A 23,525-nucleotide genomic window follows, 5' to 3' on the forward strand; every position below is an offset into this window, starting at 1 on the left:
GCTTTTAAATTCTTTGAAATTTCCATATGTTCAGTGGCAGTGATAATTCTTCAAAACTGCCATTGCCAGTTTGCCAAAGAGAGCTGGAGCGTTCCAACTTCTGCTCTCCCGGCCAGGAACCCATTGTACCCATTGTATGGTGAGCAGGAAGTCCTGACCACTGCACCGTCAGAGGTCCCTCTGGAACTATTGCTCTGCTATATGCCATCTTAGAGCAGATAGAGGTGAAAGGAAACTTAAAGATGAGCTAGCTCATATCTCTTGTTTTTACAAATGAGAAAATAGAGTCTACTTGCCTAGGGCCATATATCTTTATGCTCTCTTAACAGTCTCTTGTCCAAGGCTTGGCTGTATTAGCCTGGCGACAGGACCTGTCAGTAATGTTCTTCCTAGCCCCAGTCTTATTTAACCAGTAAAAAATTCAACTGCCAGGGGCACTTTTCTTTCTGATGGTTCTGGCGACATTTCTCTCTTTGATAATACCATTGCCATCCAGGTTCATATTTGAAATACAAATTCATCATAGATTTCAGACTATGTTTCTAATGGGTCCTTTGAAACCTGATTGAAGTTGTCATCTTTTTGACCACTTGGAGATAGATTTCATGGCAACTAGTTGGATCTACTTTTTATAATGATCAGGGATGCTAAATTTGTCGTGTTGGGGTCTTTTTTTTTTTTAACTCTAAGTCGCAAATTGTAGACATATTATTTCATGATCTAATAATAGACTTCAACCTCATTAAATAATAATCACTATATGCCCACAGCACAATTATATTCCAATAATTCTGTAAAAATTTTCAGGTCATCAATAGAAATTCCTTTAAAAATTTTATTCATGTTTATTTTAATCACAATAGAAACTTCTATTCTAAATATTTTTCTTTTCTGTTTTTCTTTCCTTCCTCCTCCTCCTTCCGCATGGAGTATTATGTCCTTTAAGTTTTTTGTTCTAATGGCAAAACTATCTTATTAGCGTAACATTACTTTTTGCATATGTTAAGAAAAAATTTAGTAGCAAGTTACAAATGAACGTACATTTTTCTTGTAATGCATTTTTACATATTTCCAGGAGAGAAGTGAGGCCACAAATGTGAATTAATTAAACATAAGCAAAGTGCTTCAATGTACATGCTCAGAGGGTTAGTTAAGGAACACTTCCTGGAAGTGTGTTTTGAACAAGATTTTAAGAGAAGCCATAGATATGCGCTGGTGAAAAAGAAGGGGTCAGAGAAAAAAAAGAAGTGAAACATACAAATTATGCTTTGCGGAGCTATATAAGAAGAAGGGGGAGTGGATGCCAACAACAAAAAAATGTGCTTTGCAAGATGGTTAAGCAGGCACTTGGCTGGAATGGAGGAAGGATGTTGAGGAGTAGTGACTGGTGAAGTTACTGGGATGTAGTTTCACAACCTTGCTACCCACATCTTGCCTGGATACTCTGCTAGATCCTAAGGGAAAACCAAAGAGGAAGAGACAGTGCTTGACCTATAGAAACTTACAGTCTTGCTAATGAGACAGGGCCCCAGGAAGGCCGAGAAGGAGCCTTGAAAGCCAGTAAGAAGGGCTTGCGTTTTGTATGGTGTGTGAAGGGAGGAGCCTCTGGAGATTCTCATGTGTCATCCTGCCTCCATCGTCTGCTCAGGAGGGAGAGGTCTGAGCTGGGAAAGATCAAACTGAGCAGGTGGCTAGGTTTCAAAACTCAATTTTTGTAGCTGTATCTAATCAATTAGCAGAAGGGCTTTTTCCCCACACAAAACTATTTTGAACCACTTTAGAAAAAATGGGCTGCCTAAAATTGTCTGTCCACGATTAACAATTAATGGAAAATCACTGGTTTGCTTTCACAAACAGCACTTAATGTCAGTAACTTCAGGCTGTTTTCCAATTTTACAGTAAATTTTTATCCTGAAACCAATTTAGGAAGCTATGTAGTCCATGGGCTTTTTTAGTGGAAAGGTGATATGGGTAGATTAGAATAATGACATTCCTTTTCCACACCAAAGTATTAGCAAGGTACTAATGACTCCATTTTGATACTGTCACTTTCAAAATAAAGGAGAGAGATCAAGTTGCTTATGGAAGCATTTTGGGTTATGTTAAAAATAGTGTAGCTTTTTGATAGTTGAGATGGTAAATAATTCAGGTTTTGCTCTTAGTATATCAATTTATCTCCATCTTGGATCAGTCCTAAGAGAGAAAGTTTCCAGATTTTTGTTGGCTTTCTAATAAGTCCTCTGGGAGTTATTTGTTCTCTTGTTGTAGGAATGTAGATCTTATTTTTTCCCTTTCTTCTTCTTCTTCTTCTTTTCATCTGCCTCTTTGCTACTTGCAAACTGTTCTGTGATTTCCACTCTTTCCATGGGCCTTCCGATGGGAGGCCTTCCGAGGTCCTTGGTTTCCTGGAATGATATTTGAGGCATATTTAAATGCCTTACAATATTCCTGGGTTTATATGGGTTTTGATCCACATGGATTGGTGGTAGGTCTCTGTAAGGCACCAGCACAAAAACAACAGGAACCCTAAGATCTGGGGTCAGGTTGGGTTGCACTTGTCCACTTGTCACTTGAAAAGACTGTCCGGGAAAGACGTTGTTTAAGGGGTCGCTCCCTAAAGCTTTTATGTTCTGAATCTCTTTCGTCTGGGGAAGAATGTCAGTGAAATAAGGTTTGACTCCTGTTATGGCATTGATTTCATATGCATTGTGCCTGTCAGCCAGTGCTCTCCCAGGCAAAATGGGCTGGAAAACAGTTGGTCCTGAGACACCACTCACAAAGTTGTTGAGGAGGGAATGCCAAATCCCACCACTTATCGGGCTCAAAGTGACCTGTGGCCATAAGCTGGCCAGGCTCCGGAGAGCTTCGCGGTTCCATGCTGAGGCAGGAAATTCAGTCTCAGTATGATACAGCTGAGAGAAGTAAATACTGAGAGTGACATGTGGATACATTATCAGGAAATTGTACATTTTGCTGATGCAGCAGTGGTTAGCTTCATTACAAGGGGAGTTGTTGGAATACAGAATGATATGCCTGATGCTGTCGTTATTGTGTATGGCCGAGTCAAAATAACCATTCAGCTCGAACAGCATTGATTCTGGATGGGTGTTACTCCCAGAGCAACTGCTAGCGTGGCCCTTTTGCACCAGGCTTCCAGAAGTAGTTTTTAGTTCATAAAATGTAAGGTGTTTTGTTTGAGGGTACATTGGCCCATAAGGGAATCCGAAAATCTGATAAAATTCTGTGTAGGGAACTCTTGCTTCTTCACCTGTCCGAATATGGTAAGGACAATTGCAGCAATCTAGAGAGAAGCTTAGCCAGTAATAAGGTTTCACTATTGTTCCACGATTTGCTAGGTATTCCTCATATAAAGGCTCCATTGCTAGTTTTATTGTCTTCTAGCTGCAACCCTAAACGAGAAAGAGAAATTATATGTAAAACCAGTGCAGGAAAAACTAAAGACAATGCATTAATTTATTGAGCTATACTTTTCTTTAAAGGTGGTAGCACAGTAACTACAGTAGCATCTTTATTCTAAAAGATAGTGATATCTATCCATAGGTTAGAAAGCTCAGGATTCATCTTTCTTCATTGAGGCTCCTGGGGAGTGGGGAGGAGACGAAGACAACAGCGTAACCCAGCTTGACCTGTTGCATGGATTCTGAGGCAGTAGAGCAAATGGGTTAGCAGCGCAGATTCTAGAAACAGGCTGCCCTGTTCCAAATCTGGGCTCTGCCACTTACTAGCTTAGTGACTTGTGGCAAGTTTTTTAACATCTGGGAGCCACAGCTTCCTTGTCTGTAAAATGAGGATAAGAAGAGTTCCTACCTCCTAAGATTGACTTGAGGATTGAATGATTGAATAAATATGAAATGCTTTCTTATGTGCCCAACACATATTAAAGACTCAATACATATTAGCTCTTGGTAGTATTGGTGGAAATCCCCGGGTTATCTAGATGATTCTTGTTTGTGAAAGCCCAAAGAAATCAGCAGGGCTTTTGCATTTTGTTCACAGTGTTCTTCCTTGGTCCCTTTGCTGGATATGATAGTATCTAATGTATTGCACAGAGGTTTTGAGTGTGCTTGCATTTAAATCAGCTATTTCTTCAAATCATTGGCAATAAGTTGGAGGTGGTTATCCTTTTGGGAATAGGATCGTGGGGTCTATTTTGCTTAAGGCACTTTTGTAGAAGTGCCACTGGAGTATTCTTTGGGTGGTGAACTCATTCACTGACATTTGAGCGTTTTATCTCCAGTGGGTGGGTCTTATAAGAACATTTTGGAAACTTTGTTATTCTGGAAAGCAAATATCGTTCTCAGGATATTTTGAATAAATAGAGTCTGGGATGTTAAACCCAAAAAGTTGAGATCTTTAAGTAATGATTTTTTCTTTAAAAAATATTTCTTTAGTTATCATTGTTCCCAAGCAGCAACCTAGGTCTTTTTTTTTTTTTAAGATTTTATTTTTCCTTTTTCTCCCCAAAGCCCCCTGCTACATAGTTGTATATTTTTAGTTTTAGGTCCTTCTAGTTGTGGCACGTGGGACACCGCCTCAGCGTGGCCTGATGAGCAGTGCCATGTCCTCGCCCAGGAATCAAACCAGTGAAACTCTGGGCTGTGGCAGCGGAGCGTACGAACTTAACCACTCGGCCACGGGGCCAGCCCCAACCTAGGTCCTTATAATGTAGTTTTAAAAACATTTTAAGATAACTCTTTATTATACAAGTTTTACATGTTTCTTGTAGAATATTTTTTAAAATACTGCTACATAAAGGAAAAAATAAAAACTCATGCCAGTTTGTATCGGTTTACATTCCCATCACTAAGTCTGTTCCCTCCAGTCTTTTTGCTAGGTATGTTTGTTATGCACAACATAAATAAAATCATGTTCTATACTTTGATTTTTCCCTTAGTATTATATCATGAGCATTTTTCTGTTATTAAAAATTCTTCAAAAGACACAACATTTATGGCTAATTAATGTTTTATTACATTACTATAACATTTAGATTCTTGCTTCTTTTTTGTTATAAATAACACTTTGATGCACATTTCCATACATAAATCATGTCTCTGATATGAATTTTCTTTAATGTAGATTGCTAGAAGTGGTATTATTGGATCAAACTGTGTCAGATTGCTTCCTAGGAAGGTGTACCAGTTTTATCATGTTCTCTCCCGGTGTTGTTTGTCACCCACTTTGCCAATCTGAGAAGTGAGCATAAGTATCTCTTTGTGGTTATAATTTGTACCTTTTCAATTCCTAGGGAGGCTGAACACTTTTTCACATGCTTGTTGGTCTGTAGTATTTATTCTTCTGTGAAATATATGTGATCCCTTATCATTTTTTTGTTTGGGGTTTTCCTGATTGATTTGCAAGAACTCTTTATGTATCAAGAATATTAGCTGTCATATTTGTTGTAAATATTTTGTAAAGTATTTGTTTATAGAGTCTTTTAATTATGCAGATGGTATTTTCAATTATACCAAATTTTACATTTTTATGTGGTCTAATCTTTACCCTTATGATTTATTTTTACTATTGTATTTAGAAAAGACTTCCTCATCAAAGATGAATTAAGTAGTCCCCATATCTTCTCCTAGTATGTATGATTTCAGTTTTTACATTTAGCTTTTTGTCCAGGCAGCAAAACGGACAAGGCATAAAATTTAAAAGAGATAAACTAACCATTGCAACAAAATGTATTTTTCACTTTTCAAAATCTAATTTATCATTTCAGAAGTATTTATTACCGCCTCTCATATGGAAGCGTTTGATCAACTTCTGTCTTCCTCACCCCAGAGCACCCCAATCATTGCTGCGTTTGATGCAGCCTGATCTCCAGGCTGAAACCTGCAAGTCCCTTTGCTAATCCTGTCCTGGGCAGAAAATATTTTAGAAGCCTCAGTCCAGCTGTAGATGGAATATGACTTTATGCGTGTCACCACTGTCCAAGTGGCAAATAGCTGTGCAGTAACTCTGGGCACCACATACCTATCAAATTCCAGATTTCTCCTAACCTCTGTCACGTCAGCTTAGTCTATAGGATTGGGCGTTTACCTCAGTTTCCTCCTTAGTGCTATAATTTCCTGATGCAACTGAATTCCTGCCCTAAGGCTTCCTAGACCTTGCATAGCTTTTCCTTGGGGCCCTGCACTCTTTTTCTGCTTAACCCTTGCAGTGGACTGATCACCTGAAACCTGACACCATCTCCTGCTTTATCTTAAGCATTGCCTTCTCCCTGGATCTCCTCTCTCAGCCTTACTCGTCAGACTGGATCTCTCTGAATTTCAAACTTGCTGAAACCAAGCCCAAAGTGTCACTCTCTTTTGAATATTGTGCCCTGGGTATGGTCTGTGTGGGGTGGCACACCTGATACCCAGGTTACTACGCAAATTACAATTTCACGCCACCCATAGAAAATTTACAGATTGATTTGGCTGAAATGTTATGGAAGAAGAACAAGGAGGCCCTTCTTGCCTTTACTTTTTTTGGTGGTTGGGGGGATGGAGTTAGCTATTTATAATGGTCCCAGGATTACCCTTTTGGGAAGTAGAAGTCTTCTGTCTTTCAAGATAAAAGGCAGTATGGAAACTCCCGATTGCTTTTCTAAGCACTCCTTCCTTTGTGCGCCCTCTCCTGCAGCTATTTTAGCCATGAATGGTACATCATTGCTCTAAGGAGATCTTGAGGACTAGCGGCCTTTGCACATAATGGAGGGAGCTGTGGAGTTTCATTCTAACTGATAGCTTTTCATTTTTCAAAACCACCTGTGTTTCCCTGTTAGTGAAGTCCTCCCTTTTCAGAGGGTCTTTCTGGCATCGTTCTTTTATCCCCCTCAACTGAAGGGGAGGTAGGAAAGAACTCTTGCCTCCTCTGAACTCTTACAGAATTTATGGTTTATATCATCAGTTTGTCATTGATCACAGACTATCTTGTATAGTTAACTTTTGGGATTTGTCCTTTCATTCTCCCCTAACAAGGCAGAGATGTGCCCTGTTTATCCCAGGGCCTCCCTCAGGAACTTGATTGGTTCCCAGGCCAGGTTGCCTAAGACTTGTTTCCCCAGCCTCCTGTGCCCGTACCACCCAGTCCTTTCCTTCTGCTTTGTCTGTGCTTGGGAAATGCGTGTTGCCCCCCATAGAATAGATCTACTGGCAGTAAGAAATAGAGATCTGCGAACCCAGCTCCTTGCATCCGGTTGTGAGTGGCCCCTGGACTGTGGCAGTGGGAGGACAGCTTTCCTTAGCTCAACATAAATGAACTGTACGTGAGGACAATATGCTCTCTTTTCACCCAGCTAGGATTTAGTGCGTACTGTAAAGCACAGTTTGCACTGGAGTAATTGGAGAATGGCGTTCGCCCTTCCCAATCTGTGCGCAATCTGTTAGCATCTAAAAACAAATGTTAGCAGTTATAATTACCATCACTTTGTCTCCAGGCTTGGATCGCATTCCAGGTGTTCCAGGAGATGGTCCATTTCCTTTTTTTCCTCCTTTAAGTCCCACGCCCTGTGTCAAGTCGCTTCAGAGGGCAATTGTGCTGTGAAGATTCACTTCCTATATCAGTTCAGGACTCTTTCTGAACCGTTTGTGTGTGTCAGTTCCTTTGGACTTTGCTGTCCCGAGTTAGAAAGAACTTGCTGAGGTGTGGCTGCCTCTAAGAACACTGTTGAATGGGCGCCATGGTAACGTTCGCAAAGTAGCTACTGCTAGGATACGGCTCTGACACTTATTACTTTATTTGCATTTCAAACCACCTGTTCCAAAGATGAAAATATACATGAATGCATATTCCAGCCTGGATAAAAGCGTAATATCTGACTGTTTAAGTGAATGTGTTGGAGTTTTTCTCTTTCTGGCTGTAAGAATCAAATTCTGGGGTCGTGCTCCTCAGTGCCTTTGTCTGATCTAGAATAGGTGCCAGGCTTGGTGCGTGGACAGGATTTGTTGGTTCTGTTGCCTGTGGAGGCGCCGGGGCCTCTCCTGGGGAGGATCACCCTTTTGTGGGAGGGGGGCCCCGCATGAGAGGTAGCAGAGACTTCACCAAAGAGAGGCGCTGTCTACTAAAAGGCCCACACGTCCTGAAGGGGAGCTCTTCATTTTGTCCAAACCTAGGTTATTAGGCGCCAGCTGTTTCGCTCCTCTTACAAATGCCCTGGGAGACTCTTGCTCTTGATGTGTATGTGGTTCCCTGCAGTTGAAGACAAACTCTGCCCTGGATCAGTTGCAGCCCTTTTGGCCCTTTCTCTGGGGCTGACGGAGGAGCCACTCGTCCTTCTGCATTCCTTTCCCCTGCCGCCCTCATCTCCACCCATCTCCTAGGACAGTAGACAGTTGATAGTCATGATCTGTTGTTTGTGCTCACTCTGGGTTATTCCCTCTTTCCTCTTAGGCCACTTGAAGGAGCGAGGGGTGATCCCTCTTGGGTGTTTTCATTAGTTACCACCCAAAGTTCTTACCATATATACTACTCTAAAAATAACCCATCAGGGTGATGGAAGTACCTAGAAGGCTTCCTGCAGCAGCTCACAACCTTTAACTTGTTTCTTGGACTTAAAATTCCAGTCTCTCCAACAGCCACAGTCCTGTCTCCTCTAGGGGCTCCTTCTAGCTCAGATATTTTGTGTTGATCTCTGTGGCTTTTAATGGTCTCAAGTGTATTCATCAACTCCTCAGCTGTTTATTTTTCAGTTACATTTTCCTTCATGCTGTCTTCAGTGCATGCTGACTGTCATATCCCATTCCTTCCCCCACCGTTTGCCCCTGATCATGCCTTTGCTGTTTCTGCTCCTTACTGCCATTTTCATAGCGTCTCCTAACTCAATGAACTTGTAAATATAAAACCAAAAGTTGATCCTCAAAGTTCATCTTTTATTTAACCTTAATAAATGATATTCTATTTAAAAATACTACCTTAAAAATACGCGTCTATCCACTAGTATATTTACCGATTGCATTTTAGGATGATTTTAGGGAGAGGCAATCCTAAGTAGCCACCATTTTTTAAAACAGCTCTATTAAGTTATAATTGACAAATAAAAGTTGTGTATATTTAGGGCTTCCACTTGATGTTTTGGTATACTTAAACATTGTGAAAGGATCATGACAATGAAGCTAATTAACATATCCATCACCTCCTTTATCGTTTTTGGACAGTGTGTGTGTGTGAACACTTGGGATTTACTCTTAGCAAATTTCAGGTATACAATACAGTATTGTTAACTGTAGTCGCCATGCTGTACATTAGATTTCCAGAATTTATTCATCTTGCATAACTGAAACTTTGTACCTTTTGACCAACGTCACTGCATTTCCCCTCCCCCCAGCCCCTGGCAACCACCATTCTACTGTACGCTTCTGTGAGCTTGACTATTTTAGATTCCACATGTAAATGACACCATGCAGTATTTGTCTTTCTGTGTCTGGCTTATTTTGCTTGGTATAGTGTCCTCCAGGGTCATCCATGTTGCCACAAATGGTAGGATTTCCTTTGTCTTTATTTTAAGGAAGATTAGCCCTGAGCTAACATCCACTGCCAATCCTCCACTTTTTTGCTGAGGAAGCTTGGCCCTAAGCTAACATCTGTGCCCGTCTTCCTCCACTTTATATGTGGGATGCCTGCCACAGCATGCTTGATAAGCGGTGCATAGGTCCGTGCCTGGGACCTAAACTGGCAAACACTGGGTGACCTAAGCGGAGTGTGTGACCCTAATGGCTGTGCCACCGGCCGGCCCCAGGATTTCCTTTTTAAGGGTGAATAATATTCCATTGTATGTATATACTGCATTCATTATATCCATTTATCTATGGATGGTCATTTAGGTGGTCTCCCTATCTTAACTGTTGTGAATGATGCTGCAGTGAATATTGGAGTGCAGATATCTCTTTGAGATCCTGATTTCAGTTCTTTTGGATAAATACCCAGAAGTGACATTGCTGGATGATATGGTAATTCTATTTTTAATTTTTTGAGGAACTGCTAAACTGTTTTCCATAATGGCTGTACCGATTTGCATTCCCACCAATAGTGCACAGGGGTTCCCTTTTCCCACATCCTCACCAACACTCGTTAGCTTTTGTCTTTTCGATAATGGCCATCCTAACAGGTATGAAGTGATATTTCATTGTGGTTTTAATTTGCATTTCCCTGATAAGTCATGGTGCTTGAGCACCTTTTCATGTGCCTGTTGGCTGTTTGTATGTCTTCTTTTGAGAAATGTCTATTCAGGTCCTTTGCCCTTTTTAAAGTCAGATTGATTTTCTTTTGCTGAGTACTTTACATATTTTGGATATTGTGTTTTCTTCTAGTAGTTTTACAGTTTCAGCTTTACATTTAGGTCTTTAATCCATCTTTTTTTTTTTTGAGGAAGATTAGCCCTGAGCTAACATCTGCCACCAATATTTCTCTTTTTGCTGAGGAAGACTGGCCCTGAGCTAATATCCATGCCCATCTTCCTCTATATGTGGGACGTCTGCCACAGAATGGCTTGACAAGCAGTGCGTAGGTCTGCACCTGGGATCTGAACCTGCAAACCCTGGGCCGCTGAAGCAGAATGTGTGAGCTTAACCACTGTGCCACTGGGCCAGCCCCTTTAATCCATTTTTAGTTGATTTTTGTATGTGGTGTGAGATAAGGGTCCAATTTCATTCTTTTGCGTGAACTACCATTTTTTAAGCCACCATATTTTACATCTGTTAGGTGTAGGAAAGCTCCAAAGGAAGGTTGACTTTGCAGAGCTCCATTTAGGTTGCACAGAATGGCTTCTAAAACTGAATTTAGTTACAAGGAAACGAAGGACCATGATCATGGTTCCTGCTCACAATTCTCTTTTTTTTCTTTCTGGGTAATTTGTCATTTATCTATTTATTTTTAAATTATTTTATTGAGGTCATATTGGTTTACAACACTGTGATTTCAAGCGTACATTATATCAGTTTTGTGTATAGACTGCATCGTGCTCACCACCAATAGGCTAGTTTTTACCCGTTACCATACACATGTGCCCCTTTACCTCCTTCACCCCCCTCCCCCCACAATTCTTATTGCTACTTCGGCATTTACAGGAAGGGAGAAACTTTGAAGAAACATCCAGTTTCCCAAACAGACTTCTTCGTTCTGTCTTCATTTATTAACATGCAATGTTTCATCTTCATTCAGATGAGTTATGATGTATATTATGTATATAAATATGCAGTTATTATGAAGAAGTTTTACAAAGGCCAAACTCTCCTACACTGATATAGATTTTTAAAAGACCTTTTCAGTTTGACACTTCAAAAATTGTTTCTAATCTCTGTTCTGGCATCCCCGTTTGGGGTACTGTATCCAAGATAGCTTGGGTGTTGCTAGTTGCCGCATGTAAGGTGACTTTCTCTTTGGGTGGCAAGATGTAAAAGAATTTATATTTTATTGCTAAAATTTTTAACTTTTATTTGAATGTACTGTGTCCAATTAAATATGTAATTCATTGCTTTTGTAGAAGTTTGGTTAGCATTCAATAACAACACCCACATTCATGTAGCAGTAACAAACTACCCAGAAAATGGAAACTGGAGAAGAAAGCAAGCATGAAATAAAGAAGAGCAGAGAATCCAGTAGATTTCACGGAGCTCACTAAGGAGTTAAGTGGGACGGATGGACTAAGATAAATGTTAGGGTTGAGAGGAAAGGGAGACAAAAAAGCAGAGGCTGGATCGCCTAGCTTGGGGGTCATAAGCAGAATGGCCACAGGGTGGCAGCACAGTCTTTGCAGTGGGAAACTTTCTTTTGGCCCACCTGTTAGTTTGCTAAAACCAGACTTTCTCTTAGAATTCCTCCATGTTGGTCTTCCCCATTATCCTAGGGAAACACCCACAAAATGTTTAAAATGAAAAGTAACTCCTAAAACTTCAGCTGAGGAAAAGTGCAGGATGAAGGCACCATCTTTACTCTCAGAGTCTGTATAGATGTTTTAAAAAAGGTTTCAGACTATCTGTGGGGAAGGACTAATTTAAGTTTCCAAACTATTATATACTGGTAACTTTGTAAAATTCAGTGAAAATGATTTTATAGAAAAATGAACAAAAAAGTCATCGAAAATATAAGCCCATTTAAAAATAATTAGTTCAGGGGCTGGCCCTGTGGCTGAGTGGTTAAGTTCACGCGCTCTGCTTTGGTGGCCCAGGGTTTCGCTGGTCCGGATCCTGGGCACAGAAGTGGCACTGCTCATCAAGCCATGCTAAGGTGGCATCCCACATGCCGCAACTAGAAGGACCCACAACTAAAATATACAACTATGTACCAGGGGGCTTTGGGGAGAAAGAGGAAAAATTGAAAAAATCTTTAAAAATAATTAGTTCAACAGATATAAAATTTTTAAATTGCATTTCAATAAATATAAACAGAATGCTTGTCTATTTTTGCTTTTATTGCCTGTCCTTTTGATGTCATAGCCAAGAAATCATTGCCAAGACCGATGTTGTGAAGCTTTTCCCTTATATTTTCCTTTCAGAGTTTTATTGTTTCAGATCTTACATTTAAGTCTTTAATAGATTTTGAGTTGATTTTTGTGTGGTATAAGATAAGGGTCCAGTTTCATTCTTTTGTGTGTGGATATCCAGTTTTCCTAACACCATTTGTTGAAGAGACTATCCTTTCTCCCTTGTGTAGTCTTGGCACTCTTGTCGAAGTTCGGTTGACTGTGGGTTTATTTCTGGGCTCTCTCTTCTGTCCCATTGATCTATGTGTCTGTCTTTAGGTAAATATGAACAGAACAAACATAACATAGGAAAAAAGAATTACCAAAATTATACATGTTGCTTATTGAAAGAATATGTATAGATGATTAATATGGAGAATCACTATTACTATTATATTCTACAATTATATTAAACAAAAAATTTATGAAGATATAGTACAGCTCCATAGTCAATGTCCTATATATATGTATTTTATGAACATCACATATATCCATTCTTAAAACTTTTATTGTGACCAACCACCTTGCTTCTTGCCTGTTACTTTAATCTAGGTTGAACTGATGACAACGCTATCTGCAGGGTATAATGTATATCCAAACTGTTTTAATAGCATCATAATAGAGAAAGCTGGTTTTAAGAGGTATGTTGCTAGGAAGAGAGGAAGAGATTTTAAAGCAACTTCACAAGCTCAAGATATCTCATTTTTAACTTTTTAAAAAATGAAGCAAGTGATGTTGTATTTTCACAATTCCTCAACGATGCTTTATCAGTAACCGGTTCCAACAATTTGTCCTGTAAAGTTATATTAAATTTAAATTATCTTCAGTGAAAGGAATGGTTTATGGTTCCATGAATTTCCTATGTATGGATCTTCTTTTGATGGAGAATAAAAATTTTAGACCTCCTATCAATTCTCTCAGGTATTTGGTAATCACTTTTTGCAGCTGTGCAATATCAGAATTATTACCTGCTGCACTGATGGTAGTTTTTAAATTACAAAACATGACATAACAATCTGTGGAAACGCTGTTCTTCCACACTTTCGATATTTATTTTGACTTTTCAGTCATCTGTTCCTGAAAAACATGTTGCATTTCTTCCTTGTTTGAAAATATTAAGATTATTAACATACTGAAGATTTCAGACAAATAGGCAAGTCTGGCTGTCTAATATATATCTTTAAAAAGTTGGGCCCAAACTCATTTCTTATCCAGCAGTAACTCTAGGAGTTTTTTCAACAGTTCAAACATTTTCTATGGAACTTTCTTCCTAGAAAACCATTGTGTCTAGCATACAATAATAGTTGTTTATGATCACCTTCCATATTATCACATAAGGAGAATATCTCAAATGTAATGCATTAGCCTTTATGTAATTCATAGTTTTTTACTGTGTCACTAAGCACGTGGTTTAGTTCAGCTGACTTTTTTTCATACTAAGATTTTCTCATTGAAGAAAGCAGTGTGTGGCTTTACATTCTGGCTCAAGCTCTTTAATCGGAGCAATTACTCTAGAACCTTCTCCTATGCAAGATTTAAACTCTAAATCGCATTTTCTGATATAGATCCTACAAGGTCATATCAAATTTCTATAAAACACTCTCAATTTCTGTACTTGCTGTGTTCACATTGGTAACAGTTCGTGGATAGGTGCTGGTTCACAGACTTAGCTTTGAGTGACATTGCTTTTGTGAACTTCTTCCAGCCCACTGAAGTCACTATTAGGTAGTGATCCTTTTTTTCCCCCCGAGGAAGATTAGCCCTGAGCTAACTACTGCCAGTCCTCCTCTTTTTGCTGAGGAAGCCTGGCCCTGAGCTAACATCGTTCCCATCTTCCTCTACTTTATATGTGGGATGCCTACCGCAGCATGGCATGCCAAGCAGTGCCATGTCCGCACCTGGGATCCGAACCGGTGAACCCTGGGCCGCCGAGAAGCAGAACGTGCGAACTTAACCGCTGCGCCACCGGGCCGGCCCCTAGGTAGTGATCCTTAAGTTCACTAAATTTTACTTAAGTTAATTCCTCTGGCTAGCTTGTAATATAAATGATAAGGAATTTAAATGAAAATATCAGTTATTGAACAGAGATTAATATTTACTGAATGTGTGCTCTGTGCCAAAAATTCTACATGCCCTACATCACTAAGACGTGGGTATTATTACAATTTCCATTTTACAGATAAGGAAACTGAGGGTCAGAGTGTTTAACTAATGTTCAAGATAACATAGCTAGTAATTGGAAGAGCTGGGATATGAAGCCAGAGCACTCTAAAACTCTTTTCTGTATACCATCCCTCCATCACATCCTGCTTTTTGAACAAAAAGAAAATTTCAAGTTTGTGACCCAGTCTAAAGATAAATGGGAAAAATCATATTTCAAAAGTGAGAAAATGATAAGAAAATATAGGAAAAGGGTGTCATGCTATGATGATAGGTATGTGTGGGAAAACAGCTGGAAATGTTTCTGGCAAGAAGAAAGAATTTTTTTTAAATCAACTTTATTGAGGTATAATTTACATATAATAAAATGTACCCATTTTAAATGTGCAGTTCTATGAATTTTGACAAATGTATATACTCATTACCACCATTTCAATAAAAATATAGAACGTTTCCATCAACCCCAAATTTCCCCTGTGTCCTTTCCTTTCACATCAATCATCCTCCCACATGGCTCTAGGGTGGTGCTATCTATTTGCTGTTACTATTGATTAGATGTGTTTTTTCCAAAGTTGTACATAAATGGAATTATAAAGTATGAACTCTGGCATCTTTTGCTTATTGCTCAGCATAATGTTTTTGAGATTCATTCATGTGATTGTGTATATCAGTAGTTCATTCATTTTTAATATTGAATAATATTGCATTGTGTGGATATACTATAATTTATCTGTTCACCTGTTGATGGGTATTTGTATTTCTAGTTTGGGGCTATTATGAAAAAAGCTGCTCTGAACATTCATGTCCAAGTCTTTGTGTGGACATATGTTTCTATTTCTTTTGGACAGACACTTAGGAGTGCAATTGCTAGGTTGTATGGTAAATACATCTCAACTTTCTAAGAACTGCCAAACTGTTTTTCAAAGAGGCTTGTTATTTTGTATTCCCACTAGCAGTGTAGGAGCATTCCAGTTACTCCACATCCTTGTCAACACTGGGTATTGTCAGTGAGTGGAAGTATTTAACATATTGATTTAGAAAGGCTAGTTTCCTTTAAGCTTGTTGTTTGACAGGAAGGGAATGAACAGTGGTTAGGATTCTGTAGGACTTCTCTTTCTTCATTTGGATAGCTAATCTCCAATAAGTCCCAAGGGCACCATACTCATCAAGAAATTTGGTATTTAGCTTGTCAGTGTTTTCAGCTCCTCTTGTCCCAGTCTCTTCTAAATGAAGTCACTGATAGTCTTGAGCTGAGCTCAGTTTGATCTTGTCCCTGAATTAGGGCAGAGTATGTGGAAGCTGAGAGAAAATATGTCCATCGACTCAGCAGAGGATGCCGTGAGCTCTGAAAATCCTCGAAGTGGTTGCTGTCAAGAAGTCTGTTGTCAGTCTAATGGTTGTTTCTTTATAGATGATTTATTTTTTCCCTGGTGACTCAAGACACTTTCTTTGCTTTTTCATGCTTTATAGTTTCAATATTATGTGTTTAAGTGTGGATTTAGTTTTATTTATCCTTCTTGTAACCCGAATTTGGTGATTCTTATTTTTTGTTAAATCTGGAAAATACTCAGCCATTATCTCTTGAAATATTCCTCTCCTCCGTTCTCTCTTTTCTCTTCTTTTGGAACATTGATTAGGTATATGTTGAACCTTCTCATTTATCTTACGTGGCTCTTAATTTGTCTATTGTAATTCCCATTGTTCATCTTTCAGTGCTGCGTTCCAGGAGTTTTCTCCTGGTAAATCATCTAGTTCTCCACTTTTCTCTACAGGTCTTTTTATCTGCTGTTTAACCCACTTATTGAGTTTTTTAAATCAATGAGTATCTTTATCATTTCCAGAAGTTTTATTTTGTGCCTGTATTTTCCTCTGTTTTCATAGTTTTGGGGTTTTGATCTAATTATTTTAAATGTTCTTATTATATAGTCTGTAACAAATAATTCTATTACCTAAGGTTCTTAGGGGTTTAACTCTGCTTTTTGTTCTTTCTGCCCACTCTTGCTTATGGTGGATTGTTCCTTTGGGTGTTGTAAAATTTCCTTTTTTAGGTCATGCTTGGTGGGGATCCTATGATCCCCGCACTGGAGGCGTATCTCTCTAGAGCAGTGCTTCTCAATCTTTGCCGTACGTTAGAATCACCTAGTGAGCCTTTAAAAATTAGGATGGCAGGTTGAACCCCAGACCAGTTAACTCAGATACTCCCAGCAGGAGACGGAGGCATCACTGTTTTTAAAGCTCCATAGTCAAGGTTGAGAGCTGCTGCTCTAGAGAGAATTTGCCTTTAAGTTTTACAGACACTTCGAGTGTGTTTCTAGCCCTGGCTCACTTCAGTATCAATTTGTCAGTTCTGGGTTCCTGAACTAGTTAGGCAGTATAAATTTTTTTTCAACAGTACAAAAACATTTTTAGTAGAGATTATCAACAAAGCCAGTTTGATTCTTTTTGTTTGTTTGTTTCCAACTTTATTGGGGAATAATTGACAAAATCGTATATATTTAAAGTGTAAAACATGATGATTTTATATACATATACATTGTGGAATAATTACCTAGATCAAACTAGTTAACACATCCTCACATAGTTAACTTTGTGTATGTGGTGAGAATGCTTAAGATCTACTCTCAGAAACTTTGCAATACCATATTATTAACTATGATCACCATGTTATACACTATATCCTCAGAACTTATTTATCGTATAACTGAAAGTTTGTATTCTTTGACCTACATCTTCCCATCCTCCCCAACTCTTGGTAACCATCATTCTATTCTGTTTCTATGAAATCAGCTTTTTTTTTTTGAGTCCACATATAAGTAATACCATACAATATTTATCTTTCTCTTTCTGGTTTATTTCATTTAGCATAGTGCCCTCAGGTCCATGTTGTTGCAAATGGCAGGATTTTCTTCTTTTTTATGGCTGAATAATATTCCATTGTATATATTTATACACTACATTTTCTTTATCCATTCATCTGTTGATGGACGTTTGGGTTGTTTCCGTATTTTGGCTGTCGTGAACAATGCTGCAGTGAGCATGGCAATGGAGATATCTCTTTGAGATACTGACTTAATTTACTTTGAATATATACCTACGAGTGGGTTTGCTGGATCATATGGTAGTTCTAGTTTTAATGTTTTGAGGAACCTCTATACTATTTTCCATAGTGGCTGCACCAATTTACATTTCCACCAACAGTGTTTAAGGGTTCCCTTTTCTCCACATCCATGCCAACATGTTATCTTTTGTCTTTTTGATAATAGCAATCTTAACTGGCGTGAGGTGATATCTTGTGGTTTTGTCTTGCATTTTCTTGATGACTAGTGATGTTGAGCATATTTTCATGTACCTAATTGACTATTTTGTTTGCCTTCTTTGGAAAAAATGTCTATTCATGTCCTTTGCCCATTTTTTAATTAATTTTCTTTTTGCCATTGTGTTGTATGAATTCTTTAGATATTTTGGATGTTAACCCTTTATCATATATATGGTTTGCAAATATTTTCTCCCATTCTGTTGGTTGCCTTTTCAACTTATTGATTGTTGCTTTTGCTGTGCAGAAGCTCTTTAGCTTGTTGTAGTCCCACTTGTTTATTTTAGCTTTTGCTTCCTGTGCTTTTGGTGTTGTATTAAAAAAAATCATTGCTAAGACCAATGTCAAGGAGGTTTTCCCTATGTTTTATTCTAGGAGTTTCATAGTTTCTGGTTTTACATTTAAGTCTTTAACCCATTTCAAGTTAACTTTTATGAGTGGTATAAAATAGAAGTTGTTTCATTCTTTTGTATTTGAATATCCAGTTTTTCCAACACCGTTTATTTTTGTTTTTTAAATTTCCATGTGTACTTTTTAAAATTTCAAATGTTCATCATTGTATTTTGATTTCTGTGTTGATTACATCGTGTTCATCACCCAAAGACTAATTACAATCCATTATCATACACATGTCCCAACACCATTTGTTGACGAGACTATCCTTCCCCGTTGTGTGTTCTTGGCACCCTTGTCAAAGATTAGTTGACTGTTAAGCATAGGTTTATTTATGAGCTTTCTATTCTGTCCTGTTGGTCTATGTGCCAGTACTGTACTCTTTTGATTACTATAGCTTTGTATATAGTTTGAAATTAGAAAATGTGATGCCTCTAGCTTTGTTCTTCTTTCACAAGATTGCTTTGGCTATTTAAGATCTTTTGTTGTTCCATACAAATTTTAGGATAGTTTTTCTATTTCTGTGAAAAATGCTATTGGAATTTTGATAGGGATTGCGTTGAATTTGTAGATCACTTTGCGTAGTACAGACATTTTATCAATGTTAATTCTTCCAATTCAAGAACATAGGATATCTTTCCATTTATTTGCTTTTTCTTCAATTTTTTGCAAATATTTTCATCAAAGTCTTATAGTTTTCAGTGTACAGGTCTTTCACTCCCTTGGTTAAATTTATTTCTAAGTATTTTCTTTTATTTTTTAAATGGCTGGTCTGTACTTTTCTTTTTTTTTTTTTTAAAGATTGGCACCTGAGCTCACATCTGTTGCTAATCTTGTTGGATTTTTTTCTTCTTATCCCCAGAGCCCCCCAGTACATAGTTGTATATTCTAGTTGTGAGTGCCTCTGGTTGTGCTCTGTGGGACGCCGCCTCAGCATGGCCTGATGAGCGGTGCCATGTCTGTGCCCAGGATTGGAACCGCTGAAACCCCAGGCCACTGAAGCGGAGTGCACGAACTTAGCCACTCAGCTATGTGGCAGCCCCCTTTCTAAGTATTTTATTGTTTTTGATGCTATTTTAAATGGTATTGCTTTCTTAATTTCTTCCGATAGCTCCTTGTTAGTGTATAGATGTGCAAATGATTTTTGTTGTTGATTTTGTATCCTGCAACTTTACCAAACTCATTTGTTGGTTTGAACAGTTTTTTTGGTGGAGTCTTTAGGATTTTCTGTATATAAGATCATGTCATCTGCAAACAGATGATTTTACTTCATTTCCAATTTGGTAGCCTTTTATTTTATTTTTTTCTTGCCTAATTGCTGTGGTTAGGACTTCCACTACTCTATTGAAAAGAAATGATGGGAGTGGGCATGCTGGTCTTGTTCCTGATCTTAGAGGAAAGGCTTTTAAGTTTTCATTATTGAGGGTGATATTAGCTGTGGGCTTGTTATATATGGCCTTTATTATGTTGAGGTGCTTTCCTTCTATACCTAATTTGTTGACAGTTTTATCATGAAAAGATTTTAGATTTAAAAAAAAAATCAAACTGGGGTTTCTCCAAGATTCTCTGAGATTGAAGGTAAGTATATTTTGCTGGACTTGAAAGCTCTGGTTCTTTTTTTTCTCTCCCCTAAACCCCTGTGCATGGTTGTATATCCTAGTCAGAAGTCCTAGTTCTGCTATGTGAGCTGCCACCAGAGTATGGCAACTGACAGGTGGTGTGGTTCCACCAATGGGAAACAAACCCGAGGGCTGCCAAAGTGGTGAGAGTGCTGAACTTTAACCACTACGCTATCAGGGCTGTCTCAAAAGGAATTGAATTTTGTCAAATGTTTTTTCTGCATCTACTGAAATGATCATATGATTTTTACCCTTCATTATGTTAATGTGGTGTATTGCATTTATGGATCTGTATGTTGAACCATCCTGGCATCCCAGGAATAAATCTCACTTGATTATGGTGTATGACTCTTTTAATGTGCTCTTGAATTCAGTTTTTAGTATTTTCTTGAGAATTTTCACATCTATGTTCATCAGGGATATTGACCTGTAATTTTCTTTTCTTCTAGTGTCCTTATCTGGCTTCAGTATCAGGGTAGTAACGCTGGTCTTGTAAAATGAGTTTGGAAGTGTTTCTTCCTCTTCAATTAGGTAGTATAAATTTGAACCTTGTGTTTGGGGAGTCTTTTTTCCTCCCACCAAGTGTTTGCTGAGGTAGACATGTTCCTTGTCATCTCTTTTTATTGAGAGAGTAGCCCTTTGAGGGTTTATGGGGGCAGAATGGGGCTCTGTGCCACTTCTTCACTTTGAGCAAAGCCCAAAGCTTCATCATCTATTTCCATATGACTGTAAAAACCCAAGCTTCTCGCTTACGAGTATCAACAAATACTCTCTGGACAGCCTAAATATCAGTGCCAATGTAACACATTTATGTCTGCGTTCTTCCCTGGTTTTGGTTCTAGAATTTCCCTTACTTTCCCTTTGACTCAGCCATGCATTTAGAATCTTTGTTATATTTCATCCAACAATTCTAGGTTTGTCTATGTACTTAGATCACAATGTTGCTGGAAATAGAAGTCTTACTTACAACTGTTAGTCTGTACCTTCAAGGCCATGCTCTGCCTTTGAATTCATCCTTCTGTTCCCAATGTCTCCCTGAACCAAGTGTGAGTTTCTGTGTCTTTGGACGTGGTACATTGAGTTTGCAAGCATCCACCTGGGAGACAGACCTGTGGACCTTGTATGTGTTTCCCTAAACTGTGCCTGGCCTGGTCTTGGCTTCATCTTGCTCCAGTGTATGTTGCCAAGGTCCCAGGATGCTTTGAATTCAAACCTACCTGAATTCTGTCAACCTTTATTCTTTTTCTTCTATATCCAAGTCTCTGTCTTCACTGACTTGCCAAACATAACTCAAGTTTCAGTTTATTTCCTGGATTCCTCTTTCCACAAAGGACTCTATCCTTGATTTGAGAGTTTGTAGTGTGTTTATTGCAATGTGGGAATGGGTCCAACTCAGGATTCAGATTTCTAGGATGCCCAGATGGTCTTAGCAAAAAAGCTTCTAACTTTCCACCTCATTTAAAAAAACACTTGACTTATTGAGTATGTAAATTTCAAAGACTTTCTATTACATGTTGATCATGTATGTACCTATAGTATTAATTGAGGATCAACCCTAAATTATTCGTTTTGTCAGAAGGAGGAATTTACAGTTGAGGGTTCCCTTTGATTTACTTTTATTTGCTTAATTCATGAGCAGCTATCTCCCTGTATACCAAATACAACCAGCTGTGGCTAGATTGTGACTGTTGTAGTCTGTGCACCGTTTTACTCTGAGACCTCATAAGGAAATTGAGTTTGGTGAAAAGCATCCAGAGAACTCTTGGCAGTATCGGGTGGATCATTTACCCCAGTGTGGAGTTTTTTTAGGAAGCCCTGCCGAGATCACCACTGAACCATGAGTCTTACTCAGAGAGCAACCCCCTAGCTCTGTGCCAGTGGTGTTAGCATTTGATTATGAACATGGCTTTGAAGATTGAACAAGATATCTGGTGGCCAGAGAGCACTGTGCGCTTGTAATGAGCCCACAGAAATTGTGGGTTGAATGTTTGGTCAGTAGTCTAGTAAAATCTTTAATCTGTATCAATTGTATCCTTTGGGGTTCATGTTCGTGTCCTTCTTTCAATCATTTTGTCCTTATTTGGATTTCTCTTCTTACTTTCTCTCTTCCCTTTCTTGGCAGTATCTTCAAAAGGAGTTAGGAGGGTCTCCCAGAAGTTGCCTTTGAAGATTGTTGCTATGTATATACCTGTCAAAAAGGATTGACCAAACGCTGTTGAAAGCTATTTTACACATTAAGTCCTGAGCCAGTCTCAGCTCTTCTGTTCTGATCTGATCATCCAGAATGATCTGAAAGAAAACCATCAGAGCTAATTATAGAGCCCACAGTGATGTTCAGATACTTTTTTTCTTCATTTTCTCATGCTGGATACTCAGGAATCTTGCACTCTGGATGAACCCAATTTACATTTTTTGGGGGGATTGGGAAAGTAGAGTTTTGGACTTTATTTTGAAGGCAAAATTCTTTAATTTACTTAGGAAACACCAATTCTTTATGGTTTTATTTCTCCTTCTCTCTCTCTCTCTCTTTTTTTTGAGGAAGATTAGCCCTGAGCTCACATCTGCTGCCAATCCTCCTCTTTTTGCTGAGGAAGACTGGTCCTGAGCTAACATCCATGCCCATCTTCCTCTACTTTATATGTGGGATGCCTGTCATGGCATGGCTTGACAAGCAGTGCATAGGTCGGTACCCCAGATCTGAACCGGCGACCCTCAGGCTGCCAAAGCAGAATGGACGAACTCAACAGCTGCGGCACTGGGCCGGCCCCCTTCTCCTCTCTCTTTTTTCATTTTTCCTTTTCTTTTCTCCCTTCCTTCCACCATTTTTCCCTCCCTTTTTTTCTTTCCTTCCCTTCTTCCTTTCCTCCTCCCTTCCTTCCTCTCTTCCTTGCCTGCCTTCCTTCTTTTCTTCCTTCCTTCCAACCTTCCTTCTTTCCTTATGTCTTGGGAGCTTAGAACATACCTAAATATTTTAGACAATGGATATTGTTGAAGGGAAAGTCTTATTTACAAAACTGTGGTTTAGAATAATAAGACCTCAGCCTTGGAAAGAAAACTTCATATTTTCCTATTTCAGTTATTTAACTAATACTTGAATCGCCTCTACTCTATCCACAGCCTCTGATGGGATACCTATGTCACCTACAGTGATGGGGAGCTCCCTTTGTCCTGAAGTAGCCCATTACAACTTCGAACACCTTTGACAATTACTTAGTTATTCTATATCTTGAGTTAAAATATACTTTCCTGTAACATCTATCCACTGCTCTTTAGTTTCTCTCCTTGGGACCATGTAGTGCAGTATTTTTCAAATTTTAGGCTGAAATCCAGCCTAATTCTGTTTCTAAATAGAATAGAAAATATCAGAGTGTATCCCAAGTAACAAGGTTTTCATGAAACCTTTGTCTTGATGGCATAATTAAGTTATTTAATTATATAATTAACTACATATGTGAACTGGATCTTAATGGTTAAAAAAGTTTGAAAGCTGCTGGATAGAGTGTGTCTGTCATCTTCCCCGTGGCCGTCCATCTCGTTGAGCTGTTCTCATGCCCTACCAAGTCTTTTCTTCTCTGTG

At 38.7% G+C, this 23,525-nt stretch overlaps 2 protein-coding genes across 3 annotated transcripts in view; one reads left to right on the forward strand and one right to left on the reverse strand.

Annotated features, from left to right (window-relative positions):
* RGL1 (ral guanine nucleotide dissociation stimulator like 1) overlaps positions 1 to 23,525 on the forward strand; it is a 239,652-nt gene that overhangs the window by 8,038 nt on the left and 208,089 nt on the right. The gene's annotated exons all lie outside the window — the stretch shown is intronic.
* Positions 826 to 7,762, reverse strand: APOBEC4 (apolipoprotein B mRNA editing enzyme catalytic polypeptide like 4). Its single transcript, XM_001490367.5, has 2 exons — positions 7,428 to 7,762; positions 826 to 3,410 (listed from the first exon to the last, which is right to left on the reverse strand). Exon 2 carries the CDS (start codon positions 3,378 to 3,380, stop codon positions 2,280 to 2,282), a length of 1,101 nt encoding a protein of 366 aa, XP_001490417.1. The 5' UTR covers positions 3,381 to 3,410; positions 7,428 to 7,762; the 3' UTR covers positions 826 to 2,279.

The sequence above is a fragment of the Equus caballus genome, chromosome 5 (assembly GCF_041296265.1).
Source record: "Equus caballus isolate H_3958 breed thoroughbred chromosome 5, TB-T2T, whole genome shotgun sequence".
In the NCBI taxonomy this organism is placed as follows: domain Eukaryota; kingdom Metazoa; phylum Chordata; class Mammalia; order Perissodactyla; family Equidae; genus Equus; species Equus caballus.

Coding starts and splice junctions, on each gene's coding strand:
- APOBEC4 (XM_001490367.5), bottom strand. CDS start 3,380: ATGGAGCCTTTATATGAGGAATACCTAGCAAATCGTGGAACAATAGTG.